The 13,921-nt window shown below is 36.7% G+C and overlaps 1 protein-coding gene across 2 annotated transcripts in view; it reads left to right on the forward strand.

Annotated features, from left to right (window-relative positions):
* ARHGAP15 (Rho GTPase activating protein 15) overlaps nucleotides 1–13,921 on the forward strand; it is a 320,905-nt gene that overhangs the window by 175,675 nt on the left and 131,309 nt on the right. For both annotated transcript variants that reach the window (XM_056495920.1, XM_056495919.1), the window contains one exon: nucleotides 9,696–9,818. In XM_056495920.1, coding sequence (XP_056351895.1) covers nucleotides 9,696–9,818 — 123 coding nt within the window. The remainder of the gene's footprint in view (nucleotides 1–9,695; nucleotides 9,819–13,921) is intronic.

The following is a 13,921-nucleotide window of genomic DNA, read 5'->3' on the forward strand; positions in this document are numbered from 1 at the left end:
TTGAATGTTTATCTGAACTAGATTCAACCCCTAAATTTGTCCATCATTAGTTATTTTGCTTTTCTGTTTCGAGACTAAATTATGCTATTAAATATGTTCTAAAGTAGGTTAAGCCCCTGTGCAGTTTGTCAGCTGGAACATTAATTTTAAAGCTAAAGCAGTCTTCTATTGGCTCTTTTTAACATTTTGTCTGAATTTTGACCACGGCTGGTCAGTGCACCCATGAAAACCCCACACGTAGCTGATTGAAGTGTCTTGGAGTTGTTGTGATGGCTGGCCTGATTTTATTTCAGGAAAATATCCTGGTAATTAGTAACTATTTGCCTGCTCAAGCAGCTTGTTCCAGTGCAGCTCTTCTGGAGACTAGATAAAGCACTAAATGTCACCACATGCCCTGCAGGATCTCTGGAGGTGTCCCACTCTGAGCCCCCACACAAGGGCCAGGCAGACTGGGGGTCCCAGCCACAAAATACATGGCTAAATAAACCAGCAGCTCCTTTCTGGGCTTTCCTTTTCCTCCTGTAATTCCCATGTCTCAGTCCAACAGGAGGATGACCCACAGCACATCTCACAAGGCACCTTCTCCACTCACAGCCTCTATTGGCTAGGCTAACAAAAAAAGCTGTAGCCTGATTTGGGTCTGCTCTGTGGGTTTGTTTATTTTATGCAGATCCTAAATCACCTTAAGGGAAGCTTTTCCAGTGTCCTCACATGGGCACTTCCTCAGCAAAGAGCTGTAACTGCTCAAAGGTCTGAAGATCAGTTGTGTTTTAGCAAATGGAAATAATTTCTATATAAAAATAAAATGTAGTTGATGGCATGAGGGTGACTGTCTAAGGCTTGTATTTATGTGAACATAGATGTTGGAGATTCTTACCAGAATTTTCACTTGAGGTAAAAGTAAAAAGAATTCTGAAATCTGACTACATGTTCCTTTTAAAAATGAGCTCATGGGTGATCTTCTGTTGTTGTTCTTACTCTAATGATATAATTGAGGTAGGGATAATTTGATAAGTTATAGTTGACAGAGTACAGCAAATGGATTTCAGATCCCTGGCTAGATATTTTTTTGATTACTTTAAAGATAATGGGTGTGCCTTTCTTCTTCATAAACTACCACATCTACATTCACTGGAAAGTACTAAACTTGCTGTTTAAAAGAGAAAAATATGCTGGAACTTGTGGTTTGAAGCAGCAAATATAGAGCTGAATGTCACTACTGTTTCTCATTGGAAATAAACAGTTTTAGCATGTTGGTTTCATAACTTAGGCACTGTGAATTAATTCTGTCCTTTATTGTATAAGAAACACTCTAAGTTTATTTTGGGTCAAAAACTATAAGGTTATGAGTATAACCAGAGACTGAGTGCAATGGGAATATAATTAAATATTAAAAAATTTACTTTTAAAATTTAGAAGAACAAAGCATAATTGATAAAAATTTCAAGAAAAAGAAAATTTTTTGGTAGGATATTCTTTCTAGAAAGGTCCCAAAAGATTGGATCTGAATAAGAGACTCAACAAGGTATCCAAGCGCATGTCAAAATTTCAATATATGAAACATTTGTATAATTCTTTAGAAGGCTGATATAAGTACTATACTCCCTTGTTCTCTACAGATAATTAATTTGCTTTCAAAAGCATAAGCATAAGGCAGAATTTTATATATATATATATTTTTTTTTTTTTTTTAAGGTAAAATTTCTGCATTGCCACTAGCACCCAGCCCCCAAAAAGAGTTTTCTTTTGGTGAAAATCTGTCCAGTGCTCCTGGTAGAAAAAGGAACCATATCATTTTCTTGTCTTTTTGCCTGAGCAATTCAGTGTAAGTGATGACTATTCATAATATTTGCAAAAGGTTGAAAAGGTTTTTTTTCCCAGATTAACTCAGGAGGCAAGTTTAAAGACTTGAAAGTTATTTGCATATATTTGACAACAGAAGAAAGCAAACAGACCTCCATATTCTAAAATCCCCTGAATGCATTATGTATTGAAAATTACTCGTTCAACTCAATCTAGAAATACTCAACAGTACTCTACAGTATCCTGTTCTGTCTTCCTGAACCTCCAATTGCATGGAACGTCTTTTTTGTTTTGTGAAATGTTCTTAGATAATATTTTATGCTATATATGTCATCTTCAAAAGTCATTAACTCAACTATTGCAGTTCTTTTGCTCAGTAGCTGTCATGTTTTATGAGTGGGATAAGACTGTGTGGCTGCAAACACTGATTCACTCAGTTGGGTAAGGGCAAGGACCACTCTTCAATTCCTCTGTGTTCGACCACCCTTTGAGTATTCTCCTGGGAATATTTTTGCAAAGAGGCTGTTTCAAGAGTCCTAATCCCTGACATGAGCTTGGGCAGACCAGTTTCCCCTTCCCAATACACTGTGCTCTCTTCTTAGACTCTAGATTGTCTGACTTTGTGTGCTGTAGCAGATTTCCTCCAAGTCCCACATGTTTTACATTAGATGAACATAAACTGGTCATACTGTATGAATAAAATGAATTCATTGATTTCTGGCATTGTGGTTTTAAATTCGAGTTAAGTTTGTATAACAGTGTTTCTAATATTGTGACAATACAAAAAAAAAATTGTAGAAAGAAAGGCTTGGCAAGTCCTGGATGATCTAGACCAGTCTCTCCTGTCACAAGGTACTGTGTTCTGTGTCCTCATACATAAATTTATTAAGCTGCATCTTAAATTCTTTTAGTTTTATTTGCCACCACGACTTCTTTAAAAGGGTGGTTTAGAACTTCATATTATGGCCAGTTTATACTCATCTATTCTCATGCCAACATTGTTCTTCAGTTAAAACAGCTCTTCTCCCTCCCCTGCTGTCCTCCTCTCCTGCTCCTTTTCCCACCCCCACAGCAAATTCATAGAGAACAATCACAGCTCTTCCCAGCCATTTTCTAGCTGGCCAAAACATGCCAACCTCCCTGTCTCCTTCCAAAATCTCAGCAGCTTCTTTCTCCTGGTGCTTCTTACTACTGTTGCCTGCACCTCTTCTGCCAGGAATTTCCACCTTATGTATGAGTGTCCAAGGTTATACACTCATGAGAGAAAATTCTTTTTTATTAATTAGAATTAAATATTTTGGATTTGTTGGTCAGGTACTAGAACAGGCTGCCCAGGGCAGTGGTTGAGTCTCAGTCCCTGGAAATATTCAAAAGGTGTGCAGATGTGGCACTTGGGGACTGGGTTAGTGGTGGGCTTGGAAGAGTTGGACTCCTTGGAACTAGTTGATGGTCTTTGAGGTCTTTTCCAACCTTGATGACTCCATGATTCCATAATTCCAATCCTTCTCCAACCATCCTGTGCATTGTTCTAGTTCTAATCCAGTTACTGCAGTTTCCAGTCTTAAAGTCACCAAGTTTTTGCCTGGTATTCTGAATTCTTGTCTCAACTGATGATGCTTCCAGCCTTGAGTCAACAAGTAATTTTTTGAATGCTTCTACTTTTCCTGCTGAAGTCTTTAATGAAAACACAAAGATCAGTTCCAAGAATATTTCAGGACTTCCACTGGTAACTTCCCTGGATTACAGTAGTTCTCCTTTCAACAAAGCTCATTTTAATACCTTATTTAGTCACTTCACAGTTATTGTTTTAGTTCTCTACATCTCCTCTAGTTTAACTAATCATTTCCTATTTGGCATCATATCAAATGCACAACTGAAATCCAGATAGATTTGGCCAATTACATTTCCATTTTCTAAAAAGCATTATTTATTTTATTAAAGAGAGGTATCTGGTATGATCTGTGTTTATAAATCCAATATATATTCAGAACTATTGCTACATTTCTAAACATTTATGGTACAAATACCACTAAGAAAAGCTGTGTGAGGAGTGACATTTTTATTTTCCAATGTAAATGTGTAGTGATGTTTAACACACTATTAATTTATTTCCATTTATTATTAGAGGGGGACAATTTTTTTTTATTTTATATGCATAAGAGCATGATGCAAAATATGAATTATACAGTCATTTTATTGAATCTTTACTGCTAATGCACGCAAATTTCACAAAGTGTAATGACACTACTGAGCACTTAAGTTGTTAGGCTGTCATATTACAGAAAAATTATTTGTGCTATATAATCACTGTTTTCTTTTTCTTATTGTTTATTTCATAAACATCTGTAAATGTAGATATACTTGCCGTGGCAAATATCTATTATTGCACCATAAACATGAATGACTTCAGGTCCTTTGGTGCCAAATCAAACAAAATCTTCTGAGCCACTGGAAGATGATACCCATTCTGATGCTGCACATTTTGTGTCTATGCTCTAATCTGTAGTTTTGAAGCTTATAAGAATAATGATAAGAGACAATGCCAAATTCCTGCATTTTTTGCCCTCAGTCATCAGTCATTTTTCTAGTGCCTTTAAGCTGACTGTGTACCTGTCTCTCATTCTACTGTTTTACAAAAAAAAAAAAAAAAAGTAATTATAGTGTGTATAATTCAGAGATATGCCCAGGGATTTCACCCAGGGATAAAATAGGATGACTGGCAAAAGTCCTTAACTCAATAAAGAAGCTGAGGTGAATTCTTTATCCTTAGTGAGCAGATTTTATTGGCTCCATCTCGGAGCATCATAAAGAAAAGGAAGGAAGAAGAACTTGGTTTTGTCTCTTTCAAAACTCTGTTGCTGGTTGAAAACTCGTCTATTTTTACAGGCAATGATGCATGCTGCTCCTTCCTAAAAGGACTAACAGTAGTTTCACATCTGTTGCAGCCCAAAAAATTTGATGAAATATTGAATTCTGGATTCCAGTGGTATCCAATAAAACTTAGAGTAATGAGTAAATATATATTAAATTACAGTGTCTTTTAGTATGTAAGCATAATCATACACCTCTGCACATTAAGATATGTGTCTTCAGAAATATAAGACCTTCAGCAATTAGGCATTCCTGTTACTTGAAATTAATTAACCAATTAATTGCTTCCAATTAATATTTTCGCACATATGTGGTAGCACTGCTGTTAGACTGGCACTTTCTTTCTCCAAAGTCATAGAGACTTATTCCTGCCTCCCTCTTCTGCCATCTCAACATTGTTTCAGTCCTGCAAGGTGTTGCTGACTACTCTGGTAATGGGTCTGTAAAGGACTTAAGAAAATTACAACTTTAAGACATCAGAGCTGAGAGTTAAGAATATGGATCTGTTAATATGTATTTTAAGAAAGTTACAGCTAGAATTTTGGTCAGTGTATTCTGTATTTTGAATGGTCAAGCCTGTCATTTTTAGTATTCCTTGGGAAGTAATTACCTAAACTCCATTTATGGGTGTTATCATTGTACGACAATTCATCTCTTTCTAAGAATTTCACAAAATTTTAATGTCTTTGAAGAGTGCTAAAAAATATGCATGATCCAGACTAATTGTTTTTTTTTTCCTGGAGATCAAGGCTAGTGAAGAGAAGGTAGGAATGTAAAGATATTTAAAGAAAAGATTGTAAAGAATCTCTTACTGCCTTATACTGCTGCTCTTCATTCTGCTCTCTCCATCCAAATGAATCACATACAGTAATTTTGGGTGTTATAATAAACAGATAGGCATCCTAATAATGTATTTCAGTTAGGAAGAGGTACTTGAAAGAAATTGGTTTTGCAATACACATGATGTGAGACAATCAATAGTGCTTTAGTCTGACAAGCACTGTCAATATCCATTGTCACAGTTCAGAAAGTCATTAATGGATAGTTCTTCAAAAACCAATGCTTTCAACACTTTGGAAGTGTTCAGATACACTGTACCTGGCAGGAATTAATCATAGGTAAACCCCTGGGATTATGTACAAATGCAGAGTAAATTAAGAGTGAAATAGAAGTCATTGGAAGAAACTTGAGCTCATGTTTGCAAAGTCTTGACAAAAAAATATGGAATTTAGGACATAGTAAAAAATTTTACACTTTGAATCACGCAGGCTTTGCTCAGAACATCACACCCAGGAAAAACATTCTGCTAGAAATACATTGTACAGGTGTATGATTAAATTCACAGGAATTAATCTCATAAGCATTTTTATCCTGGCCCTGAGGAGTTCAGAGCCTTGCCTACCTCTGTGAGTGGTCACCATGCCAAAATCTTGGAGAAAAGCTTTTGTAGCTTCACCCTGCAATTTGTTGGCCACCTCTTAATCCTGATTAAACCATAGAAAATTTATTCTCATTGCAGGATGGATACAATACAGGGCATTGAATGTTAAAAAAGTAATTACTCATCTGTACATCCCCAAACTTTCTTTGATTTCTGTAGAACTGTGTCACTAGGAGGTATTGCTTTCATTCTTGCTTTCCATGCTTCTGTTATTTATATGCTATTATTAAGGCTAGATTTGAATAAAGATTCAGATTATTTATATACATCAGAAAAAGGACAGGTCAGTTTTTGATCAGTGGTTTTTTGTTTGTTTTTTTTTTTTTTTTCCTGAGCATTTAACATGTACTTATCCCTCTAATTCAGCCAATGTTATTGCAGTGATATCCAATGATAAAAGCCAAAGATGTGTTCTTTCTTTTAGCCCTTAAATATGTGTTTATACTACTTTATTTTTGTACCCAATGTGAATGGCACTCCCCTATGGTGATTGGATGTTTTGATGTCATATATCTTGAGAATTGAGGAAGAGATCTTGCCATTATTTCATTTTTCCTTTCATACCTTTCCAGCCTGTGGAATAATGGAGGTCTAATAAAGCATCAAAAACAATCAGAAATGTTTTTCTAGATTTAAGGGTTCAACTTACACCAGCCAAACATGAAAATCAGACAATATTCAGGTTACATATTTGCTGATGAAGTGTCCTTGCCCTCATTTGCCCTAGCAGAAAAAGCATATTATTATTTTGTGCTTCAGTCCTTAGGAGTGTCATTTTTATTTCTGCATGGAACTTTCTTCTCCTTTTTTAATGTTGTTTCATATTTGCCAGCTCTCTTTCATGTAGGATACTTCTGCCCAAATCCAGAACCTGAAATCTGAAAGGGAAAGTGTTAAAAAAATGTTTATTGTGCTTTTTTGAGTTTTATATCTACTTGTTCATTTTTTTTTTTGATATTTTGTCTATTTTGCATTTCCAAATATAATAGCAAGCCATTTTAATGTGGGTATATCACAATAAGAATTGTTTGGCAAGAGAAAGAATATTTCTAAGTGAGATCCCAATATGAATGTTTCTATGTGAGCTTGGTTTTGGAACATGCTATCTAAACCCCTAAATTTCTGTGAGGCTTGTAGTTTTTTTCTGGTGACTCACATGTATTTATTAGAATAAAATGAGAAATTCATCAACTGTTGTTTTGAACTGTATGCTATACAGCAAAATGTGGCACATACAAAGATATCCATGACAATAATTATTCCTACCTCTAGATGTAGTTTTAACACCATAATTGCTGTTCCAGGTATAAAACTTCCAACTGGGTTAATTTTCTTTCTAAAGAGAGGGATGTTGACCCTGCTGTCCAGCCCTTCACAGGGTGACCATGTGTACTTCACTTGGAACACCTTAACTAATCTGGTGCAGACTCAAAATGGGCATAAAACACTTCAGAGCCCCCAGAGTGGGAAAAGAGGCAGGCAAATTATTGACTTAAAGTATATTTTTACTCCTGTATCATTTACATCACTTGGGGAAGCTTCAGGATAAGGCCAACCTAGTTGTGAATTGCTATGGACAGAGTGACAAAAGAGACCCCAAACTAAATGCAATTCACTTTACTGTTTCAAAGTACCACTAAGATGCAGAATTAGAAACATCCATTTGTTGTTCTTTTTATAGCACAGCCAAGTGACTTGGAATTTTAGCTTGTCCCTGCCAAGGATTGCTCAATTTTGAACAAAAAGTCCTCCGCTATAATGTTAAAAAAGCACCAACCATCAATTGAATGCTAATCTTTATGTTCTATGATACATCACTCCAGGAATGCTACCATTAAAAAAATGTGAATTTTAGTTTTCATAAGTGATGGATTATTGTACCAAGCCATGTATTTTCCAGTAAAGTGTCCTTTTATTTGTCCTGTGTGATTACTAGTTGGTGGAAGTATGTGTGGGGTCATTTTAGTGCTGTGGGAAAATGGAACACTCTTCTGTTAAAATCAGTAGTGAAATCAGAAGCAAACTATGCTCTGATCATTGTAGGCATGTGTTTAAATATTGCTTTCCTTAATTGGCTATGTTCTATTTACTAAAAATGAACAATTTGGCAAGTTTTTCTCCCTTGACAACAGCAAAGCGTAAACCATTTTATAAGTTTGGCTGTTAAAATCAGATTTGTAATGTAAACCACAATATTCCAGGGTTGTTGCTGTTGCTTAACCAGTTATTTTAGCTTGCCATTGTTTTATAATTTTGCACCTTTAAATGTTCTGGTTCTGTTTAAAACTAATGCAAAACACCTCGATAAAAATAATGAGTGATAATAATGATCATACTTTTAATTTTGCTCTCTCTCTTTACTGGGATCCTCTGTCTTAAGATTGCTGCATTATAGGGGAAGTTAAGTCAAGATGGGGAGAGAAGGGAGCATGTCTCTAACTGCAAATAAATTATCTCTTTGGTAATTCTGTCAAAGGGACAACAGATCAGGCTCCTGCCAATTCACCTTGAGGAGAGTATTGTATTATGGTGGATTGATTGATTGATTGATTGATTGATTGATTGATTGTTTGATTGATCGATTTCCAAGAGAAGATGGAAGGCTGTTCTTTCCTTAGAAAGCTAAGAAGCCACTCCTCTCTGAGCTGGAGGCCTTTGCCAAGGGAGGCTGTACCACTCTGGCTGCCTCATTAAACCACTCAGAAATGAGCACAGTGACAGCTCAGGACACTGAACAAGAGTTATTCATGGGTGACAAGTCTTAGGTGATTTGCTAAAAATCCTTAAAAACGTGCTTGTTCAGGAAAAACTCTAGGAAAGGTCTCCCTGTGGCATCTCTGCTGCTTCTGGAGCACACTGAGCTTCTCCTCCTTACCAGCACTGCCTATTTTGATAGCCAACACTGTGCCCTGTAAGCACCTCAGCAGAGAAAAAGTTAAATTTATGCCTTTGAAACCTCCTCCAGGGGATTTTCTGCAGCTGGATTCTATGTCTTTTTGACACAGAGCAGGAATAAATTGTGCTCAAATTGTTTCTCAGTTTGGTAAACGCTTAAATATAATAAAATATAATCATTAGGACGGGAATACTTTTCCTTCCATAAATTAATGCATCTTGCACACATTTCCTGGCATGCAGCCATGTTTTCTATAACTGCATTAAATATATATATAACTCTTAATCCATCTTGGCAAGGGAATCCAGTCCCTCACTGGTGGTGTGACTGTCCATCCTTTCTCATTGCAAGGAGTGCTCAGCTAATGGTGCATAGCACGCTCAGAGCCCGGAGCTGGAGCTGAAAAATCACCCATGTGAAACTTGTGGGATTCGTGAACACTTCATGAGCAAACTGGTCGCCATCCAAATACTTATGGGCAATAAATAACCGAGCTCTGCAGAGTGAACTCATCGTGTTTATTCACAAAAGTATTAATCAGATGGTTTGGAGTGTCCAACCTACCGCATGACTGGGGTCTCACCAGGATGGTTATGGCCACTCTTTTCTCAGGATATTTCAGAGACCCACTGTTAATTTAGAAATGCCATTTCACTAAAATTTTTCTCTTTTGATTTCCTTCAGTTTTCAGGCTGAACTACAGTGCCTCTGACACAAATGACAGAAACCGAGTTAAAAGCAGATTAAAGAAATTCATCTCCCGAAGACCCTCCTTGAAAACATTGCAAGAAAAGGGACTTATTAAAGGTGTGTTCAGTCTTCTATTCTTCTTTTTGGTGTAAAAATTTAAAAATCATAAATGAATATTTATGTCAATACATTAGACAATCACTTCTTAAATATGGTTTTGCTGCTGTGTCTCATAACACACTGCTGAACTATAAAGAAAAAATAACTAATGTATGGTGCATTTGTGATATCTGACTATTCCTCCAGTTTTTCTGCTTTGGTGTGCAAGGGGTAGAAGCCCCTCCATTTAATGCCATGAACAATGCAAATCAAGGTGCTGCACAACTCCATTTCTTCTCAAGAAAAAAATATCAATATGGTTTTATGTTTTAGAAGCCAAAATAGAGCCCTCAGATGCTGTGCTGACTAATTTGTTGAAAGACTTTCTGCTGTCTTCTCATTATTTTTCTAACTCACCAACAAAATCCATTTTTAACAATTTGAAATACATGTCAGGGAATAAGAAATGCTTTGAATCTGTGGGGTTTTTTTCCTATTCCAATTTCTTACTAAGCTGGTCAGCCATCACTTTCACATACTCTTAAAAAATTGTTTCTTCGATAAAACGTGTTTGTTAGTTTATCCAAGAAGTGTTTCACTGAGAAGCTGGTAGTTAACTTGAAGGCAGTAGCATTCCGACCACTAGCATCCAAGTAAAGCTGTGTTTTTAAATATTGTCTGGAATAATGCTTGAAAAATTTACGCACTCCCAAATTATTATGTGTGAAACCCACAACTGCACATGCAAATTGACTAGAAAGAGGCATTTTGCCAGCCGCCCCTGTCAATCTCTGCAGTGTGAGTTTTCCAGTGGTGTGTCAAAAATGGCAAGGGGTTTTGCTCGTGTGTATTAAACTTGTCTGTCCTGAGCCAAGAGATTGACCCCAGCCAGCATAAGCTAAAGCAGCTACAAGAGTTCAACACCAGCTGGGCCCATGTCTGGAGAGAAGAAGATTTGATGAATTAAGTTCTTATGCTTCAGATACGTGCAGGGATGCTCAGTGCAGCGCTGTTTACTGTAAGGAAATCTTCTTTATATGAAACCACAATGTGCCTCACTTATGGGGTTCTGCTTCCAGCTGACACAGAAACTTTGAAAAAATGTCATTTATGGGTCAATATGTGTGTGTGAGGTGTACACACCAAACTTTGAGGATCTGGCCTTACAGTTTCAATACTTTGGAGGGTTTTTCCTTTTTGAAGTACTCTGCGAGCTGAGGGTGGGATTTGAATGTGTCATGATAGTTTGTTTCAGTTATTACAGCAACAGAGGAGTAATTTATAGTCTTTTAATTTCTGGATTTAAGGGTTGGGGTTTTTTAGTTTAATAAAGTGTGTCTGATGAATCTCCTGCAGTGTTACATAGGGATCAGATGTGATCCCTGCTAACAAATCCAGATTCATTAGCATAACTCAAATCCACCCTCTAATATATCTCTCTAGGAAAGCCAGATGAATTTGGGTTTTGCTAGAGTTTCATTAAGCTTTTGATTCATAAAAACAACTTGGTTCTGCCTGGGATACTTTGCCATGGATAACAGAAGTGTTGTTGATTTGTGGCACAGTAACTCAGAATCTGCACCCGGCAGAGTTTTATTACCAAACTAATGTTGCCATGAAGAAAACATGTCAGTTATCTACCATGAAGTTTCATTAGGATTAGGTTTTGGCCATGCAAATGAGGCAGGATTCGTTAGCACAGCTTAATTCCAATCTACAGTAAGTCTATGTGAAATGCTCATTTGATAAGGTTCCTTCATTGTCTTCACCACAGTTTATCCCCTTAATCTGCTGAAATGTTATGAAAATGCAGTTGTGGTGCTTATGCAGAGACCACTTTTAAATGTTAATTTTTAGTCCTGCATTAGAATATTTTTAAATGGCGAAATGCAACCACTCAGATTCCAATGAAAAGCTTGCCAAATTTTTTGTATTGTAAGATGCATGTATTTATTTTTCTAAAGGTGACTTAAATGGTTGCAGAAACCCCTCAGAACTATTTGTTTGCTCGTTTCTTAAGGGAAAACAATGTTAACCAATTTTTACAAGAAAAAATTCCTCCAGCTCTGAGAACATGCCTACGAACTTTTATTCCATAGGGAAATACTTCTGTCAGAATTGTAAATCCCTTAAAATAAGGGCTCGTAATAAAAGTGTGTATAAAGCCTTGCAGGACATCTTGGTACCAAGTTCCTGACAAAGAGCTGTTCTGTGTGCTGGTGAAGAATTGATATAAATATCTGTGAAGCGTGTGGTGTTAATTACTCCAATGCAGTGGCACTGTAGGTGCTGTGAAAAACCTTCACTTTTCATCAAGTGCTATTCATATTTGCCAGGGGCACTATAAAGCTCTCAAATCTATATTGATTTTTTACATTGTATGTCACACTGGAACCAAAACTCCAATAAATTTAACACGTAAATTATAGTCATGAGTAAATACATTTTAAGGTGGTAAGTTCTCTTAAACACAGTCCTGTGCTCTGTGAGTCACTGGTGCATGCACACTTGGCCAGGAGACTCGACACATTTCTCCACATTAACCAAATTTGGGAATACAGGCTTCAAAATTAAATAGCAGTTTGATCTCCTGGGGTACTTTGTTCTGCCAACAGTGTTATCAGGAAATCTAGAAATTATGTGATTGTCATTTAACTCTTACCCAAACTTTGCTTGTGTGCAGTGTAGCAGACATCTGTGTAGAAAGTAAAGTAGGGAGTTAAATGAAAATAGTAATGAGGATAACACTCAGACCAGGGAATGCAGAAGACTGATGGTTGAATGTTAGCTGCATGTTGATCTGAAAATGAAGATGCACCGACACTTTGCATGACAAAAAGTTATTTTTGTCATCATTGTCCCATTTGCTTTCTAGTCCTGTGCAAAAAGAAGCCAGAATGGGAACAGCACGTTGGCTCCATTCATTGCAATGGGCTGGTGACTGGGGCTCTTCATGCTCCAGCGAGAGCTCTAATGAAGATCATCTGTCCTTGTTCCATCTCACTCATGCTTACACAAAATATCCTTGGTCTCAAAGCCTTTTGAAGCATTTCTCAGATTAAGTGCAATACAGGGACATTGTGGAATGTGTTTATGTCTCTAAGCACACTTGTGTTCTTAGATGTACACGTGCACACAACCTAGAAATAGTAAATAAGAGGCATGTCCCATGTCTGCCATTTGAGCAGTGTTATTTTGAGAATAACTGTTCAAATTTATACGCTAGGGCAGGGGTCCTTGGTTCCTCAGGATTGAAATATTCTCAGAATTTACAGAATCTGCACTAATATGCTAGAAAAATAAAATATAAATCTTCTCTTTTAAAGCAACTTTATAGTCTATAATTGAACTTTGATCTTTATGTTTGAGCTTTGTCATGATTTAGTATTGCCCAGAATGAATTGCCAACCTTCAACTTGATGTTGGCCTCCTAACATCGTGATTTCTGAGATTTTCTAGACCAACAAAGGAAAAGAAACTTCTGTGAAACTGTGATTTTAAAGCTATGTTGATTGTGTTGGTAATACACTATCACAAAGTACACTCTCAGCAAACAGTAAAAAAACATGAGCAACAACCTCACAAAAATGACACTGTGGGAAATGAGGAAAATGAAGCTATGCAGCTGGCAAGAAATTTATTTAGGTTTCCTTTTTTTTTTTAGGGTGGATCTTTCTTTCCCAAAAGCTAGACACTGAAGGAACTCCATTGAATGTATTTCATAAGCTAAGGCAAAAACCAAAACAGCATAAAATTTGGAATGGTTACAACTGAAAATAAAAGCCACTCAATTGCTAGTGAAAGGAACTAGCTGTGATTTGGCTTGATAGCCTATAGAACAGGGCTCAGCATATGTTGGTGGTTGTGCAGATCACAGCACAGAGATCACCAACCATTTCATTTCCAGGCAAGGGAAAATGTCTTTATTGTATCATATGTTTCACTGGACCTTGGAGTAGTTCAATGTAATGAGCAGAATATTCATGAGAAATCCAAAAGAGCAGATTAAGGCTCACCTTTGGTGTGTTCTGTAATTCTTGCAGGTTATGGAGGAATTTTGCAAGTGTTCTGGTGCTCATCAGAGCTTAGGGAAAGTTAAGAAATGTTTCCTTTGACTTGCA

Source organism: Oenanthe melanoleuca, chromosome 7 (genome assembly GCF_029582105.1).
Source record: "Oenanthe melanoleuca isolate GR-GAL-2019-014 chromosome 7, OMel1.0, whole genome shotgun sequence".
Classification (NCBI taxonomy): Eukaryota; Metazoa; Chordata; class Aves; order Passeriformes; family Muscicapidae; genus Oenanthe; species Oenanthe melanoleuca.